Source organism: Ictalurus furcatus, chromosome 1 (assembly GCF_023375685.1).
Source record: "Ictalurus furcatus strain D&B chromosome 1, Billie_1.0, whole genome shotgun sequence".
Taxonomy (NCBI): domain Eukaryota; kingdom Metazoa; phylum Chordata; class Actinopteri; order Siluriformes; family Ictaluridae; genus Ictalurus; species Ictalurus furcatus.
The window spans coordinates 6,343,101-6,369,188 of record NC_071255.1 but is presented as its reverse complement, the minus strand read 5'-3'; the positions used below and the strand labels follow the sequence as shown (position 1 = coordinate 6,369,188).

At 38.5% G+C, this 26,088-nt stretch overlaps 1 protein-coding gene across 3 annotated transcripts in view; it reads right to left on the bottom strand.

The window, feature by feature from the left end:
- The window catches only part of si:ch211-285f17.1 (sickle tail protein), a 107,336-nt gene that overhangs the window by 46,076 nt on the left and 35,172 nt on the right, over nucleotides 1-26,088 (bottom strand). For all 3 annotated transcript variants that reach the window (XM_053621843.1, XM_053621852.1, XM_053621862.1), the window contains 3 exons: nucleotides 21,579-21,777; nucleotides 17,262-17,355; nucleotides 1,443-2,119 (listed from right to left, as the gene is read on the bottom strand). In XM_053621843.1, the coding sequence (XP_053477818.1) occupies nucleotides 1,443-2,119; nucleotides 17,262-17,355; nucleotides 21,579-21,777 (970 nt within the window). The remainder of the gene's footprint in view (nucleotides 1-1,442; nucleotides 2,120-17,261; nucleotides 17,356-21,578; nucleotides 21,778-26,088) is intronic.

Below are 26,088 nucleotides of genomic sequence, written 5' to 3'. Positions count from 1 at the left end.
ACTCAGTATATATATAAATAAATATATGTTTCGCATTTTTAGTGTAGGTAGAGGTCTTTGACTGGTCATGTTAAAAGTAGCTCGCAAGTCAAAAAAGTGTGGGCACCCCTGATGTACAGGGTTACTCTTCATCATAATGGCTTCTCTGCAGTATTTACACACGTGTTTGGTTGACTGAGGTGATGAAAAGCAGTGTGAAAGTAACTGTTGCGCGGTGTAGATACATTTTATTCCTAACCTACACAAACTCCAGTAAGATGGCTGAGTGAAAATCACAGTTGGCCCTACCTGGTTCTGATGATTGCTGGGGGGGCCCCTCTATTCCGATCGTATTACACAACTCCGAGTCACTCGCACCGGTGCGAAGAAATATTTAGTCACAGTCGCACAAAGTAGTTTTCAGTCGTAAACGCGAGTGAAATGGTCGCACTGTAGAGCCCTGAGTTTATCTGCAGAGTTTTTTCCTGTTCGGCGTGATGTTTAATGTCCGACAACCTCTGTAGTGCCATTTAGCATCATATTAGTGTCATGATTTCCCCTCGCGCAAAGCGCTGGAAAACGAAGCATAATTGGCAGCTAAAATTGAGTGCTAAAATGCTAACCCCCTTTCCGGGTTTTGGCATTACAAAATGATGTCATCCCTGCGCCGCTCTATGTGATTGGCTGAAGGTTTAGGAAGCGCTTGATTTGAGCTGCAGCTGAGTTTTCTTTGAGCGGAGGATGAACTTTAAATGTCAATCTATATATATATATATATATATAAATTTACACTGTCACACAAGCTGTACACTCACTACTTTACATTGTAGCAAAGTGTCATTTCTTCAGTGTTGTCACATGAAAAGTTATAATCAAATATTTACAAAAATGTGAGGGGTGTACTCACTTTTGTGAGATACTGTATATTGGTAAATGGTCTGCACTTATATAGCGCTTTTATCTAAAGCGTCTTGCACTGTGTCTCATTCACACACCAATGGTAGCAGAGCTGCCATACAAGGCGCTAGCTTGCAATTGGGAGCAACTTGGGGTTCAGTGTCTTGCCCAAGGACACTTCGGCATGTGGAGTCATGTCAACCGGGAATCAAACCGCCAACCCTACGATTAGTGGACAACTCGCTCTACCACCTGAGCCACAGCCGCCCTATTATATATGCATGTGTATGTATGTAATATATATATATATATATATATATATATATATATATATATATATATATATATATATATATATATATATATAAATAAAATATGCACACACATACACACCATATTGTTGGTTTATACCTTGTATTTCCCCTACAGTTTGTTGTGGAAGAATATAGAGTTATAGCATTAATTCAGGGTTAGTATGCATAATTGCATGATGATGTTAAGGAGATGCATATACAGTTATATCTATGTAGGTCCCCACCCTTGTTTTCTCCACAAAGGACACTTACCGTGTCTGAGGTTCACCACGCAGCTCCGGCGGACCATGACCTTGAAGATCAGAAGTCACAGGGGACCCCACTGCATTTCTGCCCTTATCCACTGCAATAGGCCCTTCCTTTCTTAATGATTGTCTGACCGGTGAAGATCTTTCAAGACCCAAATTGCCTTGAGATTGGCTGGTCTGTATGTCAATTATCCTCATGTCGCCCATCCTGTGCGGCGATGGGGGTGGAGTCTTCCAACTTTTCTGCCGAAATAGAGAGTTATGCTCAGTTGGCTCCATAGTCATTCCAGAAATTCCATAAGAACGGATAGAACTTCTATGGTAGCCTTGGTCCAGTGTTTCTGAGGGTGGAGCGTGGTGATGTAACAGAAAGGGATCACTGTAGATTCCCTCTCCTCCCCTTACAATGCCTTTGGCAGAGACATCTTCATCCGGCTTGACATCACGCCGTTCAAGGATGGCACTGGGGCATGGTGAAGCTGAGCGTGTGGGTGTGGCCAGTGGATGGCCTGCTCTCTCACGAGGCATGGTGGCTCCTCCGCCTGATGAGCGGGGTCCAAAAGGGATGCGCGAAGGCAAAGCAGTTATTGAGTGGGGAGAAGGGGGCATAGATGGGCTGTTTGATGTCTGACGTATCAGAGGAGGAGCATCTCGACTTGTGTACATCGCCTCTCTGTGCATCTGAGGGGAGAAAGATGATAATTCAATATTTTAAACATTACTTGACTGAAAATATTACTGTCCCAAGAAACATGTGTATATAGAAAAGTCTGAAGCTGGCTAAATGGGTATAACTTTTGTTCTGTTTAGGGTACACAAGGCCATTACTTAATCTTACTTTCTTTTCATTTAAATTCTGGATACTTTTAAAAATAAGACTTTAATGCTATTCTCCAGTAGAGGCTCATGACAACTTTAGTAATGACAAAATTAAGTCAAGTGGCCATCACACTTGACTTATGCTGCAGGTTACTATTTATAAGTAGTAGTAGGCACACAGTAATATCCGGTAATAGGCAGTCAAGTGTCAATAACACTTAACCATCCAGCATACACTCTAGCAGCTCATTTTGAGTAGTTTTAGATGCACCCTTGATCAACTGTGACACAACAGGTGTGTTTCCTGTCACCATGTCATTATGTGTGAGAAACACAGCAGAGCTAATATCACTAATGAGGATTTCCAGGTTTCAGCGAAATTTAGTCAAAACTAACCAACTGCATCTCCTCACAAAACCAACCAAACAAGCTGAAACTAACCAAAAAAATAAATAAATCAAGCATTAGAACAGGAAGACATAACTTCAAACGTGAACAAAGAACACGCGTGGGGCAGTGCGATTCCTCGATTACTACTTGTTGAGGTTTGCATTTTGACCACTAGGTGTAATAACAACTCTACAGATTTAAACTGGTCCGTAAGCAAGTAGCTCCCCGCAACATCAAGGAAGGCAAACAAATTAATGGAACACAAGCTAATGTCTGTCAAATGGCAACATTTTTAAAAATCACTGGTCACTAAGTTGTGAATTACAACTTGATGACAATAACATTTGTTTTATGACTGATGTACATAGTCGAGCTGCCACTGCTTTTTTCACATTCTCTAATGAACATAAGGCATCATTTAGAAAAATATCACATTAATGTTACAATATAATATTATAATGACTATTTCTGTGCCTCCCATAACCACACATACACCTGCTAGCAGGAGAATCCCATGCTTTAAAGAGATATTTCTTTTTATGCAGTCAGGTCCATAAATATTTGGACACTGGACAAAGTCTCCCACAACATATTGGGGTTGAAATTAAATAATGAATATAGTCTGAACGTGAAAGTTCAGACTTTCAGCTTTAAGTGTATTTATATACAAATCAGGGGAACGGTGCATGAATTACAGCACTTATATATATATATATATATATATATATATATATATATATATATATATATACATATACATACACACACATACACACACATACACACACATACACACACACATACACACACATACACACACACACACACACACACACATCACCAGATGCTGGGTTTCTTCCCTGTTGATGCTCTGCCAGACCTATACTGTCACTGTCTTCACGGTCTTCTTACTTGTTCCTGCTTCTGTGGGTTTGTTTTTTATTTTTAGCCTAATGATGGCTTGCATCACTAGCAGTGACAGAGTGCTGTAATTCCTACTCAGTTTACCTAATCTGTATGTTTATAGCCTGTAATTAAAGCTGAAAAGCTACACTTTGAGCTCATATATTCATCATTTTATTTCAAGTCCAATTTACTGTGTTAAAATAACAATAACTTTGCCAATGTCCAAATATGTATGGATCTGACTGTATTTTAATCGGTGTATGTAATAAGTATTAGTAATTACTGAGGTGAAAACATCTGGAATATTTTAAAATACAGTTCACAGACACATTGCTATAAAATCCAAGAGACGATGAGTGAATGGGTTAAAATGAAAGGGTCAGTTATCAATTGTTAAGTGAAATAGATCACAAGGGTTATCTAAAAAACTAAAGATTGGTGTTAAATTGTTGCATATACAGTAATGATAATGTTTACAGAACCTTTCATGCAATGTACACTATGCACATGGTCTACATAAAAGTAAATACAAGTTTTAGAATGTTTTGTAAATGTATTAAAAATCAAAAACTGAAATATCCAATTTAGCCAAGTATTCAGACTCTTGATAAGGCACTCGAAATTGAGCTAAGGTGCATCCTGTTCGCTTTGATTATCTTAAGCTGTCTCTAGAACTTGACTGGGGTCCACCTATGGCACATTCAATTGATTGGACATGATTTAGAAAGGTCCCACAATTCACAGTGCATGTCGGGCCAAAAGACAAGTCATAAGGTCTAAGAACCTCCTGTAGAATTCTTTTGACCTCTGTTTGAAGACCTGGAGAATAGTGGGCTGCTTTACAGTCAAATGGAAGAATTTGGAACCACCAGGACCTGCAGAAATACTCCTCAGTCAGCCCAGTAGAGTGGCTAGATGGTAGCCACTCTTGAATAAAAAGCATATGGCAAGCACTTAATTAAAGGATTCTCTGGTCTGAGGAGACAAAAAGTGAACTGCTCATTAACGAACAAATACCATGGTGGCAGCATTATGCTATGGGGTGCTTCTCAACAGCCAGCAAGGATGGGGAGACCGGTCAGAATTGAGGGAAAAATGAATGCAGCCTAATAGAAAGGTCTTTTACGAAAAGCTACTCCAGAGGACACACATCAGACTGGGGTGTAGTTTCGACTTTCAGCACAATGTTGGATGTCTCCGTCCTTGGGTGGCCCAGAAATGAGCCCCATAGCATATCTGTGGAGAGATCTGAAGATGGCATTTCCTGACTGTATATGAGAGGATCTGCCTGAAATTGCCCAAATCCAGATGTACAAAGCTTGTAGAGATTTACTCAAGCAGACTCAAAGCTGTAAGTAGTGAAAAAATTGCTTCTACAAAGTACCAAATAAAGCATCTGAATGTTCATCTAAATGAAAGATTTCAGTTTTTGATTTTTAATAAAACTGCAAAAAATGTCAATTAAAAACAAAACAAAAAAAAAAAACAACGACCTTGTTTTAGCCTACTGTGTGGATTAATAGCCAAACAAGTAAATAATTTTTTTTTTAAATTATGAAATCTATAACTATGGCTATAACTAACAATTATTTTTGATAATCGATTAACCTATCAATTATTTCCTCGATTAATCGATTAGTTGGATTAAAAGGGCAAAAATATTCTCTCTTTTTTTCCAAAACAACATGTTATTTTGTCTGGAAAACACAGTGTCTGGAACACATTAAACAGCACACGCATCTGTCGCAGCATCTGACCCGACAAGCCACGTTAAAACACTTACGAGATTTTTGAAGTGCTTAATATAAAACACTCATGTTTTGGACATGCACTTTTCCGGCAGCAGCTCACTGTGTGACCTCCGCTGTTTTTCAGATGTGTTTTATTCATAGAAAAGCGTTTTTCACCATTGTGAAGTGACGTCACTGACCGGGATTATCCACAGTGATGTCACAGACCCAACTAATCGATAATGAATTCGTTGTCGATTAATCGAATATTATCTATTTTATTGATTAACTGTTGCATAACACAGTCAAATATGCAAAATCTGAAGAGGTCTGAATACTTTCTGATCCCATACAGTGCCAGGCTTCCGAACAGCACAACAGAAAAGCATTCACCCTGCCATATCTCAAAGAGCACAAGTTTGAATCCAGATGTTGTCACAGCCATCCATGGCCAGGAGTCCAAGAGAGCAAAACTGCCTCTGGGTGGGAGAGGATTCTCCCGTCAATCAGAGTGAAACTCGTCAATCATGAGCCTCTGTGAACTCATGCATACGGAAGGGTGTGGATAGTGCTTTACTCCGCCCTGTAATGCGGAATGAGCCACAGTTTGACAAGATGCGGTTGGTTGGCTTCACATATCTTGGAGGAAGGCTTAAACCTCAATTGTTGGTAACTGTGTATGAGAGGGGAGAGATGGCTGCTTGATGGGAATTGGCCAAGACTAAATTTAAAAGCAAAAAAAGTACAGTTCCAGACTAATCATCTTCATAGTGTTTGGCAACCACTTATGCGGACATTGATTTCTCAATGGTTTTATATTCATTAAGATACAGATATCAGAGCTCACTATATCAGTCTATGATCTCAGCTTTTAACTACATATCAGTTGGGGCCACATAAATAATCTTAGACAAGAGATAAATAAATGCAACACATTTTAATTCTTTAAAACACCACAATTATCAACATACTTCTTCCACCAGGAAACTGTACATTACGTTCCAATTAACCTGAGGCTAATGGTAAAGGAGAACAATTTAGTTTCAATTTGCTTTTATAAATCACACTCTTAAACGCTTAGGTTTTAACACACATTACTACACAAAGCATTTATGTCCCAAAAGAGCCATGCAAACTCTCCATGTGCAGGCTTTTGAGCTCACGTGCTTGCTCTCAGACCCAGACCTGTTACTTGTGTGTTAGACCTGTTAAGAGAGAGAGAGAGAGAGAGAGAGAGAGAGAGAGAGAGAGAGAGAGTGAGAGTGAGAGAACTAGGTAGGTAAATGTGGTCTGGGACCCAACATAAATGATGCTAACACATGCAGTCTTGCATAGGCAGCACACACAAACAATAGAGCCCGTGCTGACTCGACCACAGCTATGAAGGGCCACAGCCATTTCTCCATATTTGGATCAAGACACTTTGATGCGAGTCTGCTAAATTAGTTCATTTTTCCCCAGAATGCTTAAGAACAGTAGTAAGAGACTGGATCACATTTCCTATCTGTTGCCTCAGAAATGAGGAGCAACAGGAATAACCATGTCAGCAGTGACACTGGCAGAACGTGTTAACATAGATGAAGGTGAAACTATCTGGAACGAAACTCAACGTGTGTGTTCTGGCATTAAATATGACGTACTGTTGTTTGTACTAGATTGTTAAAGTATTCTTTAATTCATAATAAGACATACACACATTTGAATTCAGGTAACTTCGATTAAAACTTTGACATTTATATGAGAAATATAAATATCATTCTATTAAATACTGGGCTTGGTCACATCACATCTACAAATCTACATTGTCATGGAACAGTATGATAAATCCACTGTATTATAAACATGCAACTCATCACTTTTTTGCTACTTCATATTACTTTTGTGTGACGCACCTGGAACGAATGTTAGTTGCTGTGCAGAATGCTGTGTTGGTTTCAATGTAAATAAGTGAACGAAACTTTCATATTTCACATCTGTGTTGAAAGTTGTTAAGCACCAACCAGAGACAAAAGCAAAAACAAAAACTCCTTTTGACTTGTGGCTTTTTTCATGGCATTATTTGAAAGGTCAGACAGTCAGTCACTCTTTGTGCTTCTCTCTTTTCTAACAATCAAAGCTTTAGTTCAGTGCTGAGTCAGACGCTAAAGCAGAACCACACCCATCAGAGGTGAGGCCGATATCTCTGGTTGCTTTAGTTCAGCAATAAAAATATCCTGTGGACATGTTCAGAGGAACTGCAGACCACAAAGTTAACGACACACCTGAAATCTTTAATGTTGTTCTAGACAAAATGATTTGTTTAAATGTCCAACATGTCTTGATGTGCATACCACAGTTCCTCTGAACATGATTTTTTAAAAATTCCACAGGATATTTATTTTTTTTTATACCTGAAATTAAAAGGATTAAATGCTTTAATCCGCCAGTCTCTGTACACACACACTCAGATGAACATGCAAAAGATGAATTGGTTTTGGGGTGTCTACCTTAATTATTACATAACAGCTAATAATGACAGGAAATTGTTTATTTTAAAATACATTGTATGAGTGTGTTATTTTAATAACCTTACAAAGTGGATGGCTGATTACTCAAAAATAAAGTTGGCCTGGATTGTACAAATTTAGTCCAAAAAATTTGTCCTAGGGGACTGAGGGCAACAATATCGCCTGGGAAAAAGATGGGTGTGTGATCCTAGTCTGTTAAACAAGGTAATACAATAAGGCAAACACACACAAACACACACACACACACACACACACACACACACGAGACCTAAAATCTACATCCAGTAGAATTTACCATATATTGCATAGGGATGGAAAAAATAATTGATTCTTAGATCTTCATCCTCTCTTGAAAGATTCTGTATTGATTAACAAACAGTACTATTTGGAATCATACTTTGTATATACACTTACAGAGCACTTCATTATGAACACGTGTACATCTACAATGCAATTATCCATCAGCCAGTCGTGTGGCAGCAGTGCAATGTTCACATTATTTTATTTATATATGTATATATATGTGTGTGTGTATGTATATATATATATATATATATATATATATATATATATATATATATATATATATATATATATATATACATACACACACACACACACACACACACACACATATACACACACACATACAAACACACATACCGTAATTCCCGGACTATAAGCCACTACTTTTTTCACACGCTTTGAACACTGCAGCTTAAACAGTGATGCAGCTAATTTATGGATCTTTACAGGCTAACAAGCTTCACGACTCCAAAACATTTTGCCTCGTCACATCGGACCAATGAAATTACCGAACAGGTCACAGTGGACCAATGAAACTGTTCGAATTAAATCAAAATGCGCTCACACTAAATTCTTCAGATCAGTCATTTTGCGCTTCATGCACACCCCCTCATCATGGAAAACACACGAAAAAACGCATATGATGCAGCTTTCAAGTTAAAGGCGATCGATCTGGCTGTCAAAGAAGGAAATAGCATGCGAAGAGCAGCTTTTGCCCAAGTCTGCCAGTGGATCCTAACAGCGTGGAGCAGTGTCAAAAAATCTACTATCACCAACGGGTTTCGAAAGGCTGGACTGCTGCGTGATGAAGAGGACAGCACAAGGTCAAGGGCGAATTTGCCTCGAGATGTAGGCGACACTGAGAGTGACAACGAAAGAGAGACTGAGGAAGCGTGTGACGAAGTACCGGTAATTCTGAGGCTGTTCAATTCTGACACTGAAGACGACGACTTTAGTGGTTTTAGTGCGCAGGAGGAAGATGAAGATAGCGATCAATGACTTTTCCTGGTAGGCAACTGTATTTTTTATTTTTTTAACCAGCCATGTTACAAGCACGGAAAAAAGCATTTACGGTACGTATTTAATTAAAAGTTTAAAAAATCTTTCTGTGTAACATCTTTCTGTGTAAATATCTCATGTTACAACGTGGACACCTGCGGCTTATAGACAAGTGCGGCCTATAGATGTACAAAATTTTTTTCTTTTTCTGAAAGTTACGGTATATATATATATATACACATACATACACACACACGTGTATATATATATATATATATATATATATATATATAAAAATATAGTATTTATGTATTACTTTTTACAGATGCAAAAAAAAAAGCACAGAATTAAACTACAGTCCTAAATGAATATACAGTATCTCACAAAAGTGAGTACACCAGTCACATTTTTGTAAATATCTGATTATATCTTTTCATGTGACAACACTGAAGAAATGACACTTGTACAGCTTGTGTAACTGTAAATTTGCTGTCCCCTCAAAATAACTCAACACACAGCCATTAACTTCTAAACCGCTGGCAACAAAAGTGAGTACACCCCTAAGTGAAAATGTCCAAATTGGGCCCAGAGAGTCAATATTTTGTGTGGCCCCCATTATTTTCCAGCACTGCCTTAACCCTCTTGGGCATGGAGTTCACCAGAGCTTCACAGGTTGCCACTGGAGTCCTCTTCCACTGCTCCATGACGACATCACGGAGCTGGTGGATGTTAGAGACCTTGTGCTCCTCCACCTTCTGTTTGAGGATGCCCCACAGATGCTCAATGGGGTTTAGGTCTGCAGACATGCTTGGCCAGTCCATCACCTTCACCCTCAGCTTCTTTAGCAAGGCAGTGGTCGTCTTGGTGGGGAGTTTGAGGTCATTATCATGCTGGAATACTGCCCTGCGGCCCAGTCTCCGAAGGGAGGGGATCATGCTCTGCTTCAGTATGTCACAGTACATGTTGGCATTCATGGTTCCCTCAATGAACTGTAGCTCCCCAGTGCCGGCAGCACTCATGGAGCCCCAGACCATGACACTCCCACCACCATGCTTGACTGTAGGCAAGACACACTTGTCTTTGTACTCCTCACCTGGTTGCCGCCACAAGGTCTCTAACATCCACCAGTTCCGTGATGTCGTCATGGAGGAATGGAAGAGGACTCCAGTGGCAACCTGTGAAGCTCTGGTGAACTCCATGCCCAAGAGGATTAAGGCAGTGCTGGAAAATAATGGGGGCCACACAAAATATTGACACTTTGGGCCCAATTGGGACATTTTCACTTAGGGGTGTACTCACTTTTGTTGCCAGCGGTTTAGACATTAATGGCTGTGTGTTGAGTTATTTTGAGGAACAGCAAATTTACACTGTTATACAGTGTAAAAAAATATATAAAATAATCGGCCAACTAATCGATTATGAAAATAATCGTTAGTTGCAGCGTGTGTATATATATATATATATATATATATATATATATATATATATATATATATATATATATATATATATATATACATACATACACACACACACACACACACACACATATATATATATATATATATATATACATATATATATATACATATATATACATATATATATAAATATATACATATATACATATATATATAAATATATACATATATATACACACACACACATACATATACATATATATATATATATATATATATATATATATATATATATACACACATATATATATACACATACACATACACACACATACATATATATATGCTGCAAATAACAATTATTTTCATATATGTATGTAAATAAATATTAATATTAGAGATGCACTGAAAAAGGCTATTTTTCCTGTTATCGGCAGATAGTTTAAAAACATCCAATGACCAGGGCCGATTATATCCTGTCAATAAAAAGAGGGTGGGAAAACACATACATTTTGTGCTGTGTGTAAAGATGATGTCCCTTGTGTGAAATGACAACAAAACAGTTTGTTTTGTTGTCATTTGTTTTATCAGTGCAGTGCAGATAAAACAGTTTGTTTTATCAGTGCAGAGATTACAAACAGCAGTTTGTAATCTCTGCACTGATAAAATTTTACACCGGAAGTGAATTAAAGCAGCAGTACACCGTTGAAAGATTTAATATTAAGATATATATATATATATATACACATACATACATACACACACACACACACACACACACACATACACACACACGTATATACATGAGAGAAATATATTTGTAGAGTAGTATTTTTCATATCCAGTTAACGTTAATATATAAAAAGTTTATATCTTATTACCAGTTTGTTGTTCAATGAAGAAGTAGAAATGCTTGTGTTTGTGGAGAGTGAATGTGAAACTAACAGGAGGGTTTTTACAATTCAGACAATGTCAATATGAATTAATAACATTCAATAAGTTAAGAAATCTTACTTTAATCTTCAGAATGTAGTTCATGTGTTAGAGTAATGTGTTTTCTGTTTATGAGACCAGTTACTGTCAAACAACTTAATGAAATGGAGAGAATAACATTTGTATTTGCATTTAATTCAGAATTCTTTTAAATTAATTATTATTAATTTAAAAGAAGGTATAAAAAGCAGAACTATCGGTATCGGCCGATATCACTCTGAATAATCGGTTATGAGTATCGGTGCATCTCATATATATATATATATATATATATATATAAAATAAATAGACATAAAATAAATAATAAAATTATATATATATATTTAAAATATGCAAAACAGGTGTTGCCTCAAGCACACCTGGTGCAACTAATCACGGGTTTCATTATTTGCACCAGGTGTGCTTGAGCTGCAACACATGAAATACCTGAACTGGCTAGGTGCATAAATGAAATACCTGGACGGGGCAGAAAAAGGAAGCTATTAACGGCTGCAACCAGATTTCTGAGAAGGCAGGTTGTGAAAAACCCTCGAGTGACTGCAAAAGACCTGCAGCAAGACTTGGTGGTGACAGGCACTGAGGTTTCAGTGAGCACAGTAAGGCGCGTACTAAACACAGAAGGTTTCCATGCCAGAACTCCAAGACGTACACCACTACTGACCCAAAAGCACAAGAAAATCGGCTCAATATATATGTGTGTGTGTGTGTGTGTGCGCGCGTGTGTGTATAAACATGTACAGTCTCGATTGAAACATTTTGAAAATCGCATTAAAACAGTAATTTGAATTAACCAAATAAAAATCAGTCAGCACTAATTCACAAATAATTAACTGCACTTGAAGCTTTCGAAAATTAAAAATGAAAACACCCATAACGAAGACGAACTGTATGTTAATACGTGAAATTCTGGAGGGAACGTCAGGCGGCGTGGCGTGCAGAATTTGGAAGGGCTTAGTACAGCAGCTTCATATACAGAGACAAACTATTGTCTGTCATTACTAAAATCATTTCAACTTAAAGTTAAATGATTGCACCACTACACAATATGCCTAAATTTACAACCCAATCATGTAGCCCAACACCACAGTTGCAGTATTGAGAGACTGAAAATCATCAGCTTGATCAGAATGAGCCCGAACAGGACTCACTGAAATCAGTGAAAAACAGTGACCCATACAAATGTGTTTACCTTAGTACCTAGCCATCACATTATTCCTGCAAATGTGTGCTTCAGACATCACAAGAGCAGCTGGCTGGAGTTACACAGGCTACAGCGTGAGTCACAATAGTTCCACAGGGCAAACCAAGAACACTAAAATGGTTTATGTCAGATTAGGGTGTGACCACGTTTTCAAAGCATGATACACTGAAAGTACAGAGGCATCTGGGTATTGTATCTGAAAATACATTTCTTTTGAAGTTTCTTTGTTGATGTGAGGCATGAGGGCCATGCAACTGGCAATAATGACTCAAGTGCAGTAGCTAATACAGAAACAGGCAATACAGTCAGTACATGGGACAGAGCGCATCTGGCTGGGTTATTTTCTGATTCCAAAAAGGCATGTAGACACCCCACCATTCTGGATACAAGAAGCTTAAAGCGTTCTTAAAATATTTGCCATTTTGTCCACTAGGCATATCAAGTGTAATGCAAGCAGTGAGCAAACACAATTAATGAGGCCACAGATCCACATTTTAATTTCTTTAAAATACAGGAAATTTATCCACTTCATAGTCCTTTCCCTTTGGGTTTGGCACCCTGGGTATTCCCAAAGGGTATACAAGTCAGCTTAGTGCCCTCTGCCACACCAGGGTCTGTGCATACTTCTGCTTAAGGATTATTGGCCAATTTATAAGCAGGTAGCTGTGGAATAAATACAGAAAATGTATCCAGTGTACTTATAGTCCCACTTGAGATGAACAAACCACGGTCTCCAGACCTGCAGTCGTAGATGAACAGTACTTCAATCTGAAATGATGGGTCTGGCCTTGAGAACAACCCCAGCATACTTGCATGTTGCTTGCAAGTGTCAGACATTCTCTAAAGAGGGTGTGTGCTTATCTACACCCCAGTTGTCTGCAAACAAGTGGGAACATTCTGACTTTTGGTGTGAACTGGGTATACACTAAGACGCATGTCTTTCTGGTCTACCCTAAAGATGCATGGCTGCTTTGCCTATGCACTGGAGACTACTTGACAGTTTGTCACTGGGAGTGCATAAACTAGTTTAAAAAAAAAAAAAAAAAAAAAAAATCCTCAAAAGGCATGTAATGCCTCCAACCGCCATACCGACATAACATTTCCACACACTTACATCAAGATTTGGTGCGAAAAAATTTGTACAAACTGCCATTTGCAACAAAAGCATATGAAGGTGTCATGACTATAGCCTGAAGAGTTTGTGAATTGCAAGGATTATTGGTAAACATGTAGTCTCTGCTTTGTGATGAGTTCAAACACATCACAGAGTACAGCAACTGCACTTGAATGATTTTCTTCCTCAGTCGAGAGCAGGATCAGCATTTTAATTATTCTCATTCTTAATAAAGTAAGATATCAGTAGTGCTACCTATTAGTGTCTGGTGAAGTGTGTTATCAGGAAGTTTTAACATTTGATGACTAATATATTGATTTGCAGTTAAGAAATTTATGCTAACTTGAATCTAGGGGATAGAATGAAACTGCCCTGGAGGGGAAGAACAAAATTAAATAGAAAGAAATGTTATGTACATATCTAACCATACTTCTATGACCAAGTGGAAACAGTAAAGTTCCATGGTGATGTTACATTCAGTCACAGATCCACGCTTACATACAGTATGTAATCTTCCATTTTTTAAGGGGGATGTTGTGTGATTTATTTTTAAGCCAGAAAGCATTACTTTTACAGCGTATTTACTGAAACAGGTACAGATACCTCTTTGATGTGAGCGATGAGCAGGTCATTAAGCCCATTTTGTTTTTCCCATGCAATTTTAGTCATCTCTGCCTGCAACTACTCCTACTTTTGGAGAGGCAAACAAAACACGTACATTCATATCTCTCATGGTGCAACACATTACAATTCCAAATATGGTGGCAGAAAAGAAAACAGTAATGAGGAATTTTCACACAATCACAGGGCTTCTAATTGTAATTTGGGGAATAGACTGCACAGATATAGTGACAAAAATCACTCAGCTATGAGGACTTTTCATATGTGAACAGAAAATACTATCACTGCATTATTGTATAGGTTATTTATGGCTATTTATGGTTGAGCTTCTTAAAACATTGTCACCAAGTGGTCAGGAAGCACACATAATTCTTTCAATAGCAAGGTGCTATTGAAGATGGTTGACTTATTTTATTTCTTATTTACTTCTTAGACAAGACATTCAAGTCCATCCATCTTCTGTACTGCTTATCCTTTTCAGGGTCATGGGGAACCTGGAGCCTATCCCAGGATAGAATCGGGCACGAGGCGGGGTACACCCTCGACAGGGTGCCATCGCAGGGCACAATCACATACACATTCACACACCCATTCATACACTACGGACACTTTGGACATGCCAATCAGCCTACCATGCATGTCCTTGGACTGGGGGAGGAAACCGGAGTACCCGGAGGAAACCCCTGCAGCACGGGGAGAACATGCAAACTCCACACACACAGGCCACGGTGTGAATCGAACCCCCGGCCCTGGAGGTGTGAGGCGAACGTGCTAACCACTAAGCCACCGTGCGCCCGAGGAAGTACCAAATAACCATTTTTGCTTTATTCTACCTCGTACAAAAGTATCTCTACTTCATTGCCTATGAGGTTCATAATTTTATTTGATTTATCAATGTCCATTATGCACATGCTGTACATTTGAATATGGCAATTTTATTTTGCATACTGGCAGTACTTGTACACAAATTTACAAGTTCTTTGATCCACGTGTATAAATGAGACCCCATGCATTGTTCTGCATTAAGCCCTTGATTAGTTTGTCAATATATACTCTGCTATTTGTCAGTCTCTTATCATGCTATTTATCTTGTTAAATTCTGAGCCTTATTTCTTGTTTTAAGGCAAGTAAATTATTTATAAATTAAAAATAATAAAAAATAATTTAAGCTAATTAAACTTTAAGGACGACTACTCTAAAAGCTAATTAAAAAGGTACACTACATGCACTTTCTTATATAAAAAAAACCCATAAAATCAACATACAAAACATGCAAACTTGATGGTACCAGCCCAGCAACAAGTACAGAAAAGTTCTTTCATTCATCAGAATCTTCACCTTCAGCCTTAAAGCTTTCAAGACCATTTTCAGATAATAAGTAGAACATTGATATGATTATGATCATTTTAATGTGGATCCAAGTACAAACATCATGCCTGAATGTTAAACCTGCACTAATATCCTGAAGCTGATTTGTCTATAAAAAAAGGCCTGTTTTGCTTAAAAACAAACAAACAAACAAACAAAAAAAAACATAAAGAGAAGACAATGTTGCTCTTGTAGTAAAAACTTTCATTATGTTGTTACACTGCTGATCTCCTTTGGTGGGTCTCTGCTTGGCAATGGTGGCTCAGTGGGCTCTGGGATCAGAAGGTCAAGAGGTCAAGCTCCAGCACCACCAAGCTGCCACTGTTGGGCACTTGAGTTTGCTCCATCTGCGCTGTATAATGGCTGATCCTGCACTCTGACCCATGCTTGCTAACAAGCTAGGATTTTTGAAGAAAGAATTTAACTGTATTGTAATGTATATGTGCAAACAAAGGGTTCTTCTTATTCGTTTTCTTTCATAAAACACCAGAGCTGGCTATACCGCCTGTAAAGTCACAAGACTACAAATATTTGCACAACAGCTTACTCCTCTCAGCAACATGCATATATAGCAAGACAAAATTTTAATCAAACACATATTAATGCAGGTTAGGTCAAAACCAGACTGCAGATTAGACACACTGCAGATTACGCACACACACCAGGAAATGGTTATACTGGTCCCAAGCACTGTGGGAGATTAGGGAGGATTATGAGGATAAATAAAGTAAGAGAAAGGTCTCTGACTTTTATCCTGAGCACAGAATGAGGACAACCATGGTCCACACCAATCCCCCTGAAATTAGACCCAGGAAACAAAGCAGCAAATGTCTGGGGAGTCTGATAATTAAATTCTTTACAGAGAGAGCAAAGAGAGGGCCTGTTTATTGCAGGGTAGTGAAAGTCTATTAATGTGGAAATAAAAGTGACCAAAATCCAATGGAAATAAAAAAAAAAATCTTGAATCGAATGTCACAGAAAGAAGATATAATATACACGGGAAAAATTAAATACGTTTGCTCCAGAATCCCCTAAAAACCCAACGTGTAATCTACAAATGTTAATTATTTCAAAAGTTACTGAAACAAGAACACATTAGTTAATACAAAACAAAATTATTTAGCTGCTTGAGTATGCACTGACTATGAAATTAAAATTACACCTCAATACACCCTGTTCACATACCAGTTGATATTTCCAAATTGATACAGACACATGTTCCAAATGACCTGAAACATTCTTTCTCAATCTGCAGTGTTAAATGCTGTCACACTGACACAATTGGGACAGACCTTTATGAATTATGCATAATCATCGTGATAGCTTTTTGTTAAGAGCAATGCAATCTTGATATTGGACCTTTGGGCCCCGCGGCAGATGGACATGAGCAACCATTGAGTCACTATTTGTTTCCTGATGAAGGTTATTTGATCAGGGCTAGCACTCACCCTGCCGTCTCCATTGCTGGGCCGCGGTGCATGGCTGAAGGCTTGTGCTGGGTCCTTGTGGTAAACCTTCAGGCACGACTGATCTGTGATGTTCCTGCAGAAGGAGAGATCCAAACTGTCCATAAATGCCTCCCAAACATCGCCATCAGAATGTGGCTGAAAATAATTTTGTCTCCTGAACTTGTCTATTGCAGGGTGAATAAAGTATGAGGGCACATCGATGCGAGAAAGAGGAGAGAGACAAGGTGAGAGGAGAGACAACATTCCATCAGGCACAGAGCAGAGAGACGAAACGGTAGACTCTTCGTTGAAGGTGGAATCCATGAGTTAAGTGTCCCTAAAAAGCCCTGTGACCGTGCTTTCTGATCATTCTAACATTAACTGTGTGACAAAGTGAATTACCACTATCTCCAAGCAAGAGTACACTAAACTCTCACTTTCAATAATAAAGTGTGTATGCCATGTCTAATTTCTGACAGATGTTTGTCTGTGTTTACCTGTCTGTGTGTGCACGCGTGTGTAATTATGTGGTAGGTTCTACTCATGTGACCATAATTCAGTATCACTGCGCTGATGATAAAAAAAAAAAGAAAGTGAGAGAGAGAGAAGGGAGTGCGTTTCAAAGTTCAGCTTAGATCACCATGGCATGCATACTTGCATCACTATATAAGGCACGAGGTGGTTGCCAGCTTATTAAAGATTAAAGAGGTGTGTTTGTTGTGCCTGTTGAGAAGTTTAAGTGCAGCAGCAGCAATCCTATCTCTGCTGTGCAGCTATAACCTCAATTTTTTTTTTTCCTGCTAAACACGCATGTGTTTATGATGTTACAGAGGTGTGACCATAAAAATATAAGCCATGACAATTGGGTATTCACATATTAATGTCAAAGAATGGGATATATTAGGCAGCAAGTGAAAAGTCAGTTCTCAAATTTGATGTGTTGGAAGCAGGAAAAATGGGCAAGCGTACTGTGACAAGGGCCAAATTGCGATGGCGAGACGATTGGGTCAGAGCATCTCCAAAAAGGTAGCTCTTGTAGGGTCTTCCCACTATGCAGTGGTTGGTATCTAATAAAAGTGTTCAAGGAAGGACAAACGGTGAACTAGCAATAGTTTAATGGGTACCCAAGGCGCAGTGATGCACGTGGGGAGCGAAGGCTAGCCCGTCTGGTCCGATACCAGATAAGAGCTACTGTAGCACAAATTGGTGAAAAAGTTAATGCTGGCTATGAAAGAAAGGTGTCAGAACACACAGTGCATTGCAGCTTTCTGTGAATGGGGTTGCGTAGCTCCAGACTGGTCAGAGTGCCCATGCTGACTCCTGTCCACCGCCAAAAGCACCTACATTGGACATGGACCATAACAACTGGACCATGGAGCAATGTAAGAAGGTGGCCTGGTCTGATGAATCATGCATTCTTTTACATCTTATGGACGGCTGGGTGCGCGTGAGTCACTTGCCTGGGGAAGAGCTGGCACCAGGATGCACTATGGGAAGAAGACAAGCCAGCAGAGGTAGTGTGATGTTCTGCTGGGAAACCTAGGGTCCTTGCCTTCACGTGGATGTTACTTTGACACGGAGCACCTACTTAAACATTGTTATAGACCAAGGACACCCCTTCATAGAAACGGTATTCCTTAAAGACAACGGCCTCTTACAGCAGGATAATGTGCCCTGCCAAACTGCAAAAAATGTTCAGGAATGGTTTGAAGAACATGACAGAGTTCAAGGTGTTGACTTGGCCTCCAAATTCCCCAGATTGAGCATCTGTGGACAAACAAGCCCAATCCAGGGAGGCCCCACCTTGCAACTTACAGGACTTAAAGGATCTGTTGCTAACAGTAACACTGCAGATATTACATTATTTGTTTAGAGAAAATGCTGCAGAATGTTTTAGAGAGGACATGTTTAGAAAGGCAAGGTAGATAGACTAGTTGGAGTTAACAGAAGACCTCTTTGCTGGTTCAGGACTTATCTGACTGACCAAAAAAATTTGCAATTAGTAATGCATACGTTATAGCAAAACCAGATGACTTATTTATTAGGCTGATGTTTAAGACATTAGATACTGGATGCTGAGTACGTTCCTCTTATTTAATTCTGACAAGACAAAATACTCCACAAGGACCACAGGCATCTAGAAGAAAGCTTTCTGATTATTTAGTAACTCTGGACAGCCTTTTGATTGCATCATATTTTCAGTTAAAGACCATGGTGTGATTAATGATGGCAGTCTCTAGTTGGAACCTAACAGAAGATATCACTGCATATCTTTTTTCCATTTCAGAAGCATTACATAAACAAGCCAAAGTTAGTCCAAAATGCATAAGCCATGATTCTTACTAGAACTAGAACATTTGACTTCACTATTAGAGCTGCAACACCTAAACGATAAAATCGATAATAATCGATTATGAAAATCGTTGTCAACAAATCTCATTATCGATTAGTTGGTCTGCGTGCGACATGGGGTACATTTACTCATTACGTTACTTCTTTTACGAAAACATGCATCGGAGAGTAAACACTAAAGTTTTGTCCCAAATGAAGTATTGTACACTTATACTATGTACTCTACCGTCTAGTGTATGAATTTTAGAAAGGTTATATCATCTCAAATAAAACACTAGAGTTTTTTTTTACTAACCGGAAGTACAAGACGTTTCCGAGTCAGTGGCACATGGCGTCATACGCATGCAATGCGACGCCACTAGTTTTAGCAGATACCCAGAGTCAACGAAAATAAATTTCTTGTTTACTGTTTATGTCAACGTTACCTTTTATTCCAAACATGACTTCAGTCACCATCAGACAGAGGCGTAATTGTCAAGTGACGGTGGGAAAAAGTGTGCGACCTCCAAGTCCTCTAAGGCAGGGTAGCATTTTATATTAAACACTGCGGAGAAGATCAAACTTTACAAAGCGAAGCTTGTGTAGCACGGACACACGAAAGTGATGCACGAGCACAAACTTATGTTTATATCAAAAATGCTCCACTGTGTGGAAGGGAAACTGATACAAGTTGCTTAAAAAGGTTTAGCTTAATTTAAGTTTATTGTCAATATATGTTGTATTTGCACACTTGGTTCCACTATTTGGTGCTTTTAGTGGAGATTCTGTCGTTTATTATAACGGAAGTGATATATTAGTAACGAGGCCACATTGCTCCTCAATCGTGGTGATACACAGTGGGAGCGCGTGTAAGATCTGTAATGTCTAATAAAAACACTGATCAAAAGTAAACACAAGTAAAACAATATGTCTAAAGGCAGCGAGTAACAGAAACCATAAGGTGCAGTGAAAGGGAGGTTTTTATTATTAATTTAGGAGTTTAATTATCAGTGCTTTTTGTACACCCATAAAACATAATGCATAAATACTATTATATTATATAAACTTATATATATATATATATATATATACACACACACACACGCACACGCACACGCATTTATGCATTATGTTTTTATGGATGCACAAAAAGCACTGAACTAAACAGTCCTAAATTAATAGTGTGTGTGTACTGGCTTATTTTCAGTCTTATATAATTGGACAAACAGTTGTGTAAAGTTTTAGTCTGAAGTTTATATATGCAACACTCCGTGTGTGGATTTTATTTTAAATAAACGGGGGGAAAAAGGGTACTCAAACCCCCCGATTAATCGGAAAAAAATAATAATAATAATAAATAAATCATCGCCCAAGTATTCGAAAATAATCATTAGTTGCAGCTCTACACACTATCCATATTTTATTCACACTACACTTGCTTCCAGTAAAACTTTTCACAGATAACAGAATAATACTAAATGACACTTAATGGTCTCACCCCACAGTAATATACATAGGCATATTTTGGTTTATGACTATGATCCTCCACACTTGCATCGATTCCTAATTAGAATGAAGAATGAAGACTACAGCAGGGGTCAGAGATTTTTCTTCTACAAAGCCACACAGCTGTGGAACAGCCTTCCAATTAGTGTTTGGGACTCAGACACAGTCTTAGCCTGTAAAGTCTAGGTTGAAGACATATTTGCTTGGTCAGACAATTTCTTAAGTAGCTTTCATCTTAGATGAATTACAGATCAGCATCTGGGGGTTTCATGGGTATATAGAGTTCTAGTAAACCACCCCCAGCTGCCTCCAACCCCCACAAATTTACATTTGGAATATCATATAGCTAGTGTGTTACACAAATAAAGCACAAGCATTGCATAAGGTTAACAGTGTGAGTATTTCACATTTCGCTATTATGGAATAGCATCATAATGTTGCATGGTAAATGATTATATCCATAACACATACACTACATACCTGACATCACTCAGCTCATAGTACATGTTTCTCATGTCATCTTTGATGTAGATGGCTGTGCTGGGTGTCTCAAGCATTTTCATGCTAAGTTGCTGCGGGAAGGCGCTGACAAACAAAGCTTGCACTGTGTCTACAGTTGTGATCTCATTGGGCATCCGGATTTGCTTTGTGTCATCACCATACTGCAGGTATAGCACACCTGAATGAGGGAGAGGGAGGGAGGGAGGGGGAGAGGGAGGGAGGGAGGGAGGGAGGGGGGGAAAGGGAGAGGGAGAGAGAGATTCAGATTAAATTTTCCAAACATTTAATTTTTTTTTTAGATGTACATTAATACATCCCCTGTTATATTTCTGCTTCCATAGAAACGCATGTAAAAACCTTTCAGAAATTCCTGTGAGACAGTGAACAATAGAAACAAAGACAGCTCCTATTCATTGCAGTGTCCTTAAATTCACAAAAATTTTTCACAAACACTCTCTTTGAAACACTCCATTTTGATAGATGTGTCACATTAAAGACTTGGAAGTAAACGGCCACTGCTATGATTGGGTAATTTTCAACACCCCGCCATTACACGTGTGGATTGTTTTGAAAACTTGCAATGTTGAAAAATGGCAACCGGTGAAATAGAGCCGTACATGTCAGAGCCAGAGTCAGATGTGTGTGTGTTTTTCCACAACTTGGCACTGCACAAGGTCTTGTAATCCTCAGGGGCATCTCCATCATTTTTTTGCTGGAGTAATCCTATGTTTGTGTGTCTCTCTCCCTCTCTCGTATTTACAGTACTCCCCTCCAACTACATGTGCGAATTGGTAGGCAGGGCTAAAGAGGCAATGATGTAGATCTTCCATCACACTATGATGTCATACCGAGACGAAATATGAAACGAACCATTCTGGCAGCTTTGTTTCAATAAAAGCTGTTTTTGGACTAACGAGGAAGTTTTGAGTTCTGAAACGTACATGATGTTTTTATAGTACAATGACTTTTTATATGTCAAAAGATCAAGGCAATTCGATGTCTCAATTCATGACCCCTTTAGAAAATCCAAAATTCTCTTCTGCTTCTGAAATGTATGGGTGTCATCTATGCTTTAGTGGCTTTAGTGCAAGCGTCCTTGATTGAACAATATTATTCTTCCATTAATGTGTTTCCTCAATTATTTACTCCTTATATACCAATGTATATTAAAAATATACAGTGGTGCTTGAAAGATTGTGAAACTAGATTTTTCTACATTTCTGTAAAAATATGATCTAAATTATTATCAGATTTACACACAAGTCCTAAAAGTAGAACACAATTAAACAAAAATATTATACTTGGTCATTTATTTATTGAGGAAAATGATCCAATATTACATATATGTGAGTGGCAAAAGTATGTGAACCTTTGCTTTAAGTATCTGGTGTGACCCCCCCCTGTGCAGCAATAACTGCAACTAAATGTTTCCGGTTGGGTTGCAGTGGTATACCGGTTTTACGGTAAACCATAGTATGAAAGTTGATGGTTATCGTACCAAGTACATTTGCTTATTTACAGTATGGAAAAAAAAAAAGAAAAGAAAAGGAACCAGTCGAAGAATCTCACCTGTGCATACGCATCTCTTTTACTCCTCAATTGCCTATCACACTTGTCAACTTGCTACACACTAGGGATGTCACGAGAACCGATACTTCGGTACCAACATTCTTAAAACGTGACGGTACTTGTTTTTCTGTAGTAGCATAGGTACCGTTGGTAGCAAAGGTACAGAGGTTGCAATTCTTCCAGAACTGAAGGGGGCAGCAAATACGTATAAGTCTTTTAGTCGGTCCACAAGTGGTAAAGAAGAAGAAGAACGCCTACAAGCACACGGGAAAAACTACAGACGATAGTTTAGCGATCAGAAGATAGTTTAGCTAGATAGCTTAGGAAAAACTACAGAAGATGGTGACAAGTTTAGCTCCGCCCCGACTCGTTGAGAGGAAAGGTGGTAAGAGTCAAATTTGGAAATACTTCACATTCGAGGTGGATGACAACAAATATATAATTGATGCTCTGAGGCCGGTGTGTAACCGGAAACACCTGGAATTTGGCAAAGCACCTGAAAGACGGTCCTATATTATGTGTGTTTGAGGCAGCTGGCATTGTAGCCATGAAACCAGCTAACGTTATGCTCCATGTAATGTTTGTGATAGCCGGTTATTGTTAATGACGCTAACACATTGCAATGTTATAAACTACCTCCTAATGGTCCACCATGCATCGCCATTCAGCCCGTGTCCTGTCAGCTAAATGTAGCCTAATGTCACTAATAATTATTCAAATGTTCATGCTTTTAATAAATCTTTTTGGCCTGCCACCATATCAGTCAATTTAAACTAATGCTTGCATTTAGTGTATAAGGTGTGTGTGTGTGCACGTGCTTAGGAGTGCACCTTAGCCTCTACAAGTTTACAAGTTAATAAAATGACCACTTTATTACTCATTGTCAGACAGTGTCTGATAACTAAAATATCCCCCCCTCTCTATTTTTGCCAGTATTAGCCAGAGGATGTCCACCAGGAGTTTTTAATTTTATTTTTTAATACCATATAAATATGGTATAAAAAAATATAAATATGGCATATCGACTTTGGTATCGAGTATCGTGTACTTTTGGTGGTATTGGTACCGACTACTAAATTTTTGGTATCGTGACATCCCTACTACACACACACACACACACACACACACACACACACACACACACACACACACACACACACACAGAGAGAGAGAGACAGAGCAGAGAAAATGTTAGAGAAAGGCGAGGCTAATATCACCAATCTCAGTCCTCTGCCAAAAAAGAAATTAAAATCAGCAGCATGGGATTACTACTGGATATTCCAAAAACGAAAGGGGGGGTTGTCCTCGAGGACGGACATCCAGTTTGCAAAAAACAAAAAAAATAAAAACAAAAACATCCCTCCTTGCAGATCAAGAGATATGTCCCTTTTATAACTTTAATCCCTAACAAAAACCATGTGCACTTTTAAATGTCAATCATAAAATGCACCATAAAAATCGTTTTCCACATCTTTGCTTCTGGCTACACCTGCATTGTCTATCCATTCAGTAACCTCTGACTTAAGGCTGGTTCAGACAGGGACGTTTTTTTAGCACGTTAAGCGGTCCGTTTAAAGTCCTGTGACCAAATCAATGGCTGTCAACAAGAGTGTTCACACCCACGTGTAAAACGCGTGGCGTTAAAGCGGCAATTTTTTTTTTTTTACCTCTCGAGGATTGCTTTTTTTTTTTTTTTTTTTTGACGCACCGTGTTAAACACTGGCTGACCAATGCGATTTGCACTTTTGTTCACGTGCCCGGAGCTGCTGATGTTACATAAAAACCACGACTTGGTGGCGCTCAAGCCAAAACTGTCTTGTTGCGCACACGTCGAAATCTGAAGAAGTAGACGAAGAAGGAGAAAAAAAGCTTACGGGATACATACATGAGGAAAAAGCGTGAGGATGATTTCCGGAGTGGACAGGCTGCTAAAAACAAGAAGCAATGGAAGTTCATGAAATTTTTCAGCTGTATTATTACAAAACAATGCCATTCAACATGCAAACTTCCATATGTAGCTGTGGTATTTAATAACTGTTGCAAATAAACCCTTGAAAAGCATTTACGTGAAATGGTTATTAGGAATCTGGCTCTTTACTAGCATCCACCATTTTAGTGAAAGAGTGCATTAGTGGAGCTCTACATAACAGCTCAAGTGAGCTTGTGCATAAATCTAGCCATGCCAGAAGAAATTACTTCTTGTCAAACTTTGTGCATGTCAAAAGTACACAAAACTAGACAAAAATTGACCAATTCTCTGCCAAGACCAAGACAATATTTAGCGAGACGAATGTCAATACAGAAAGTGCCTTCAGACTAGACTCCAGTCCACGTTTGGACTCGAGTCTTCCAGCCCTACATCCAATGAACAAAAAGAGAAAATAAACTGATACACAAAATGGTTTAAACTAATTAGTTAATTATATAGCAATTTATTATTCTATATATTATTTTTTAGCATTTCCCATGTTCTCTGTGCTTGAGGGATTTTTTCTGGTGACTTCCATGTGCATTTGGATGTTTAACTTTTCCCATCGCCATATTACTGACGAATGATAAACTGATGAACAAGTTTTACTACTTTCCTGAAAGAAAACTAAAAGGAAATACATTTTTTCCCCACACTATTCCTACAACTGATACTGCATTCCTGCTGCCATTGGTGCAATAATTTTCGTCTAATAGACTTCTTGTACTTATCAAATATGCAGAATAAAATATGCTTTTACTCAAGCAGAGCCTTCTCAACAGATAATAAAACTAAACCCTGGGGAGAAAAAAAAACAGAAAAATAATGCTAATTTCAAAATTTCACAGAATTGTGAGCAGTACACTTTTATGCCAGATCAGAAACATAATGATCAGAAACAAATTCAAAACGACTGCAGGCTGCAGCTTGCGTGTGCTCCTGCTATCTCTA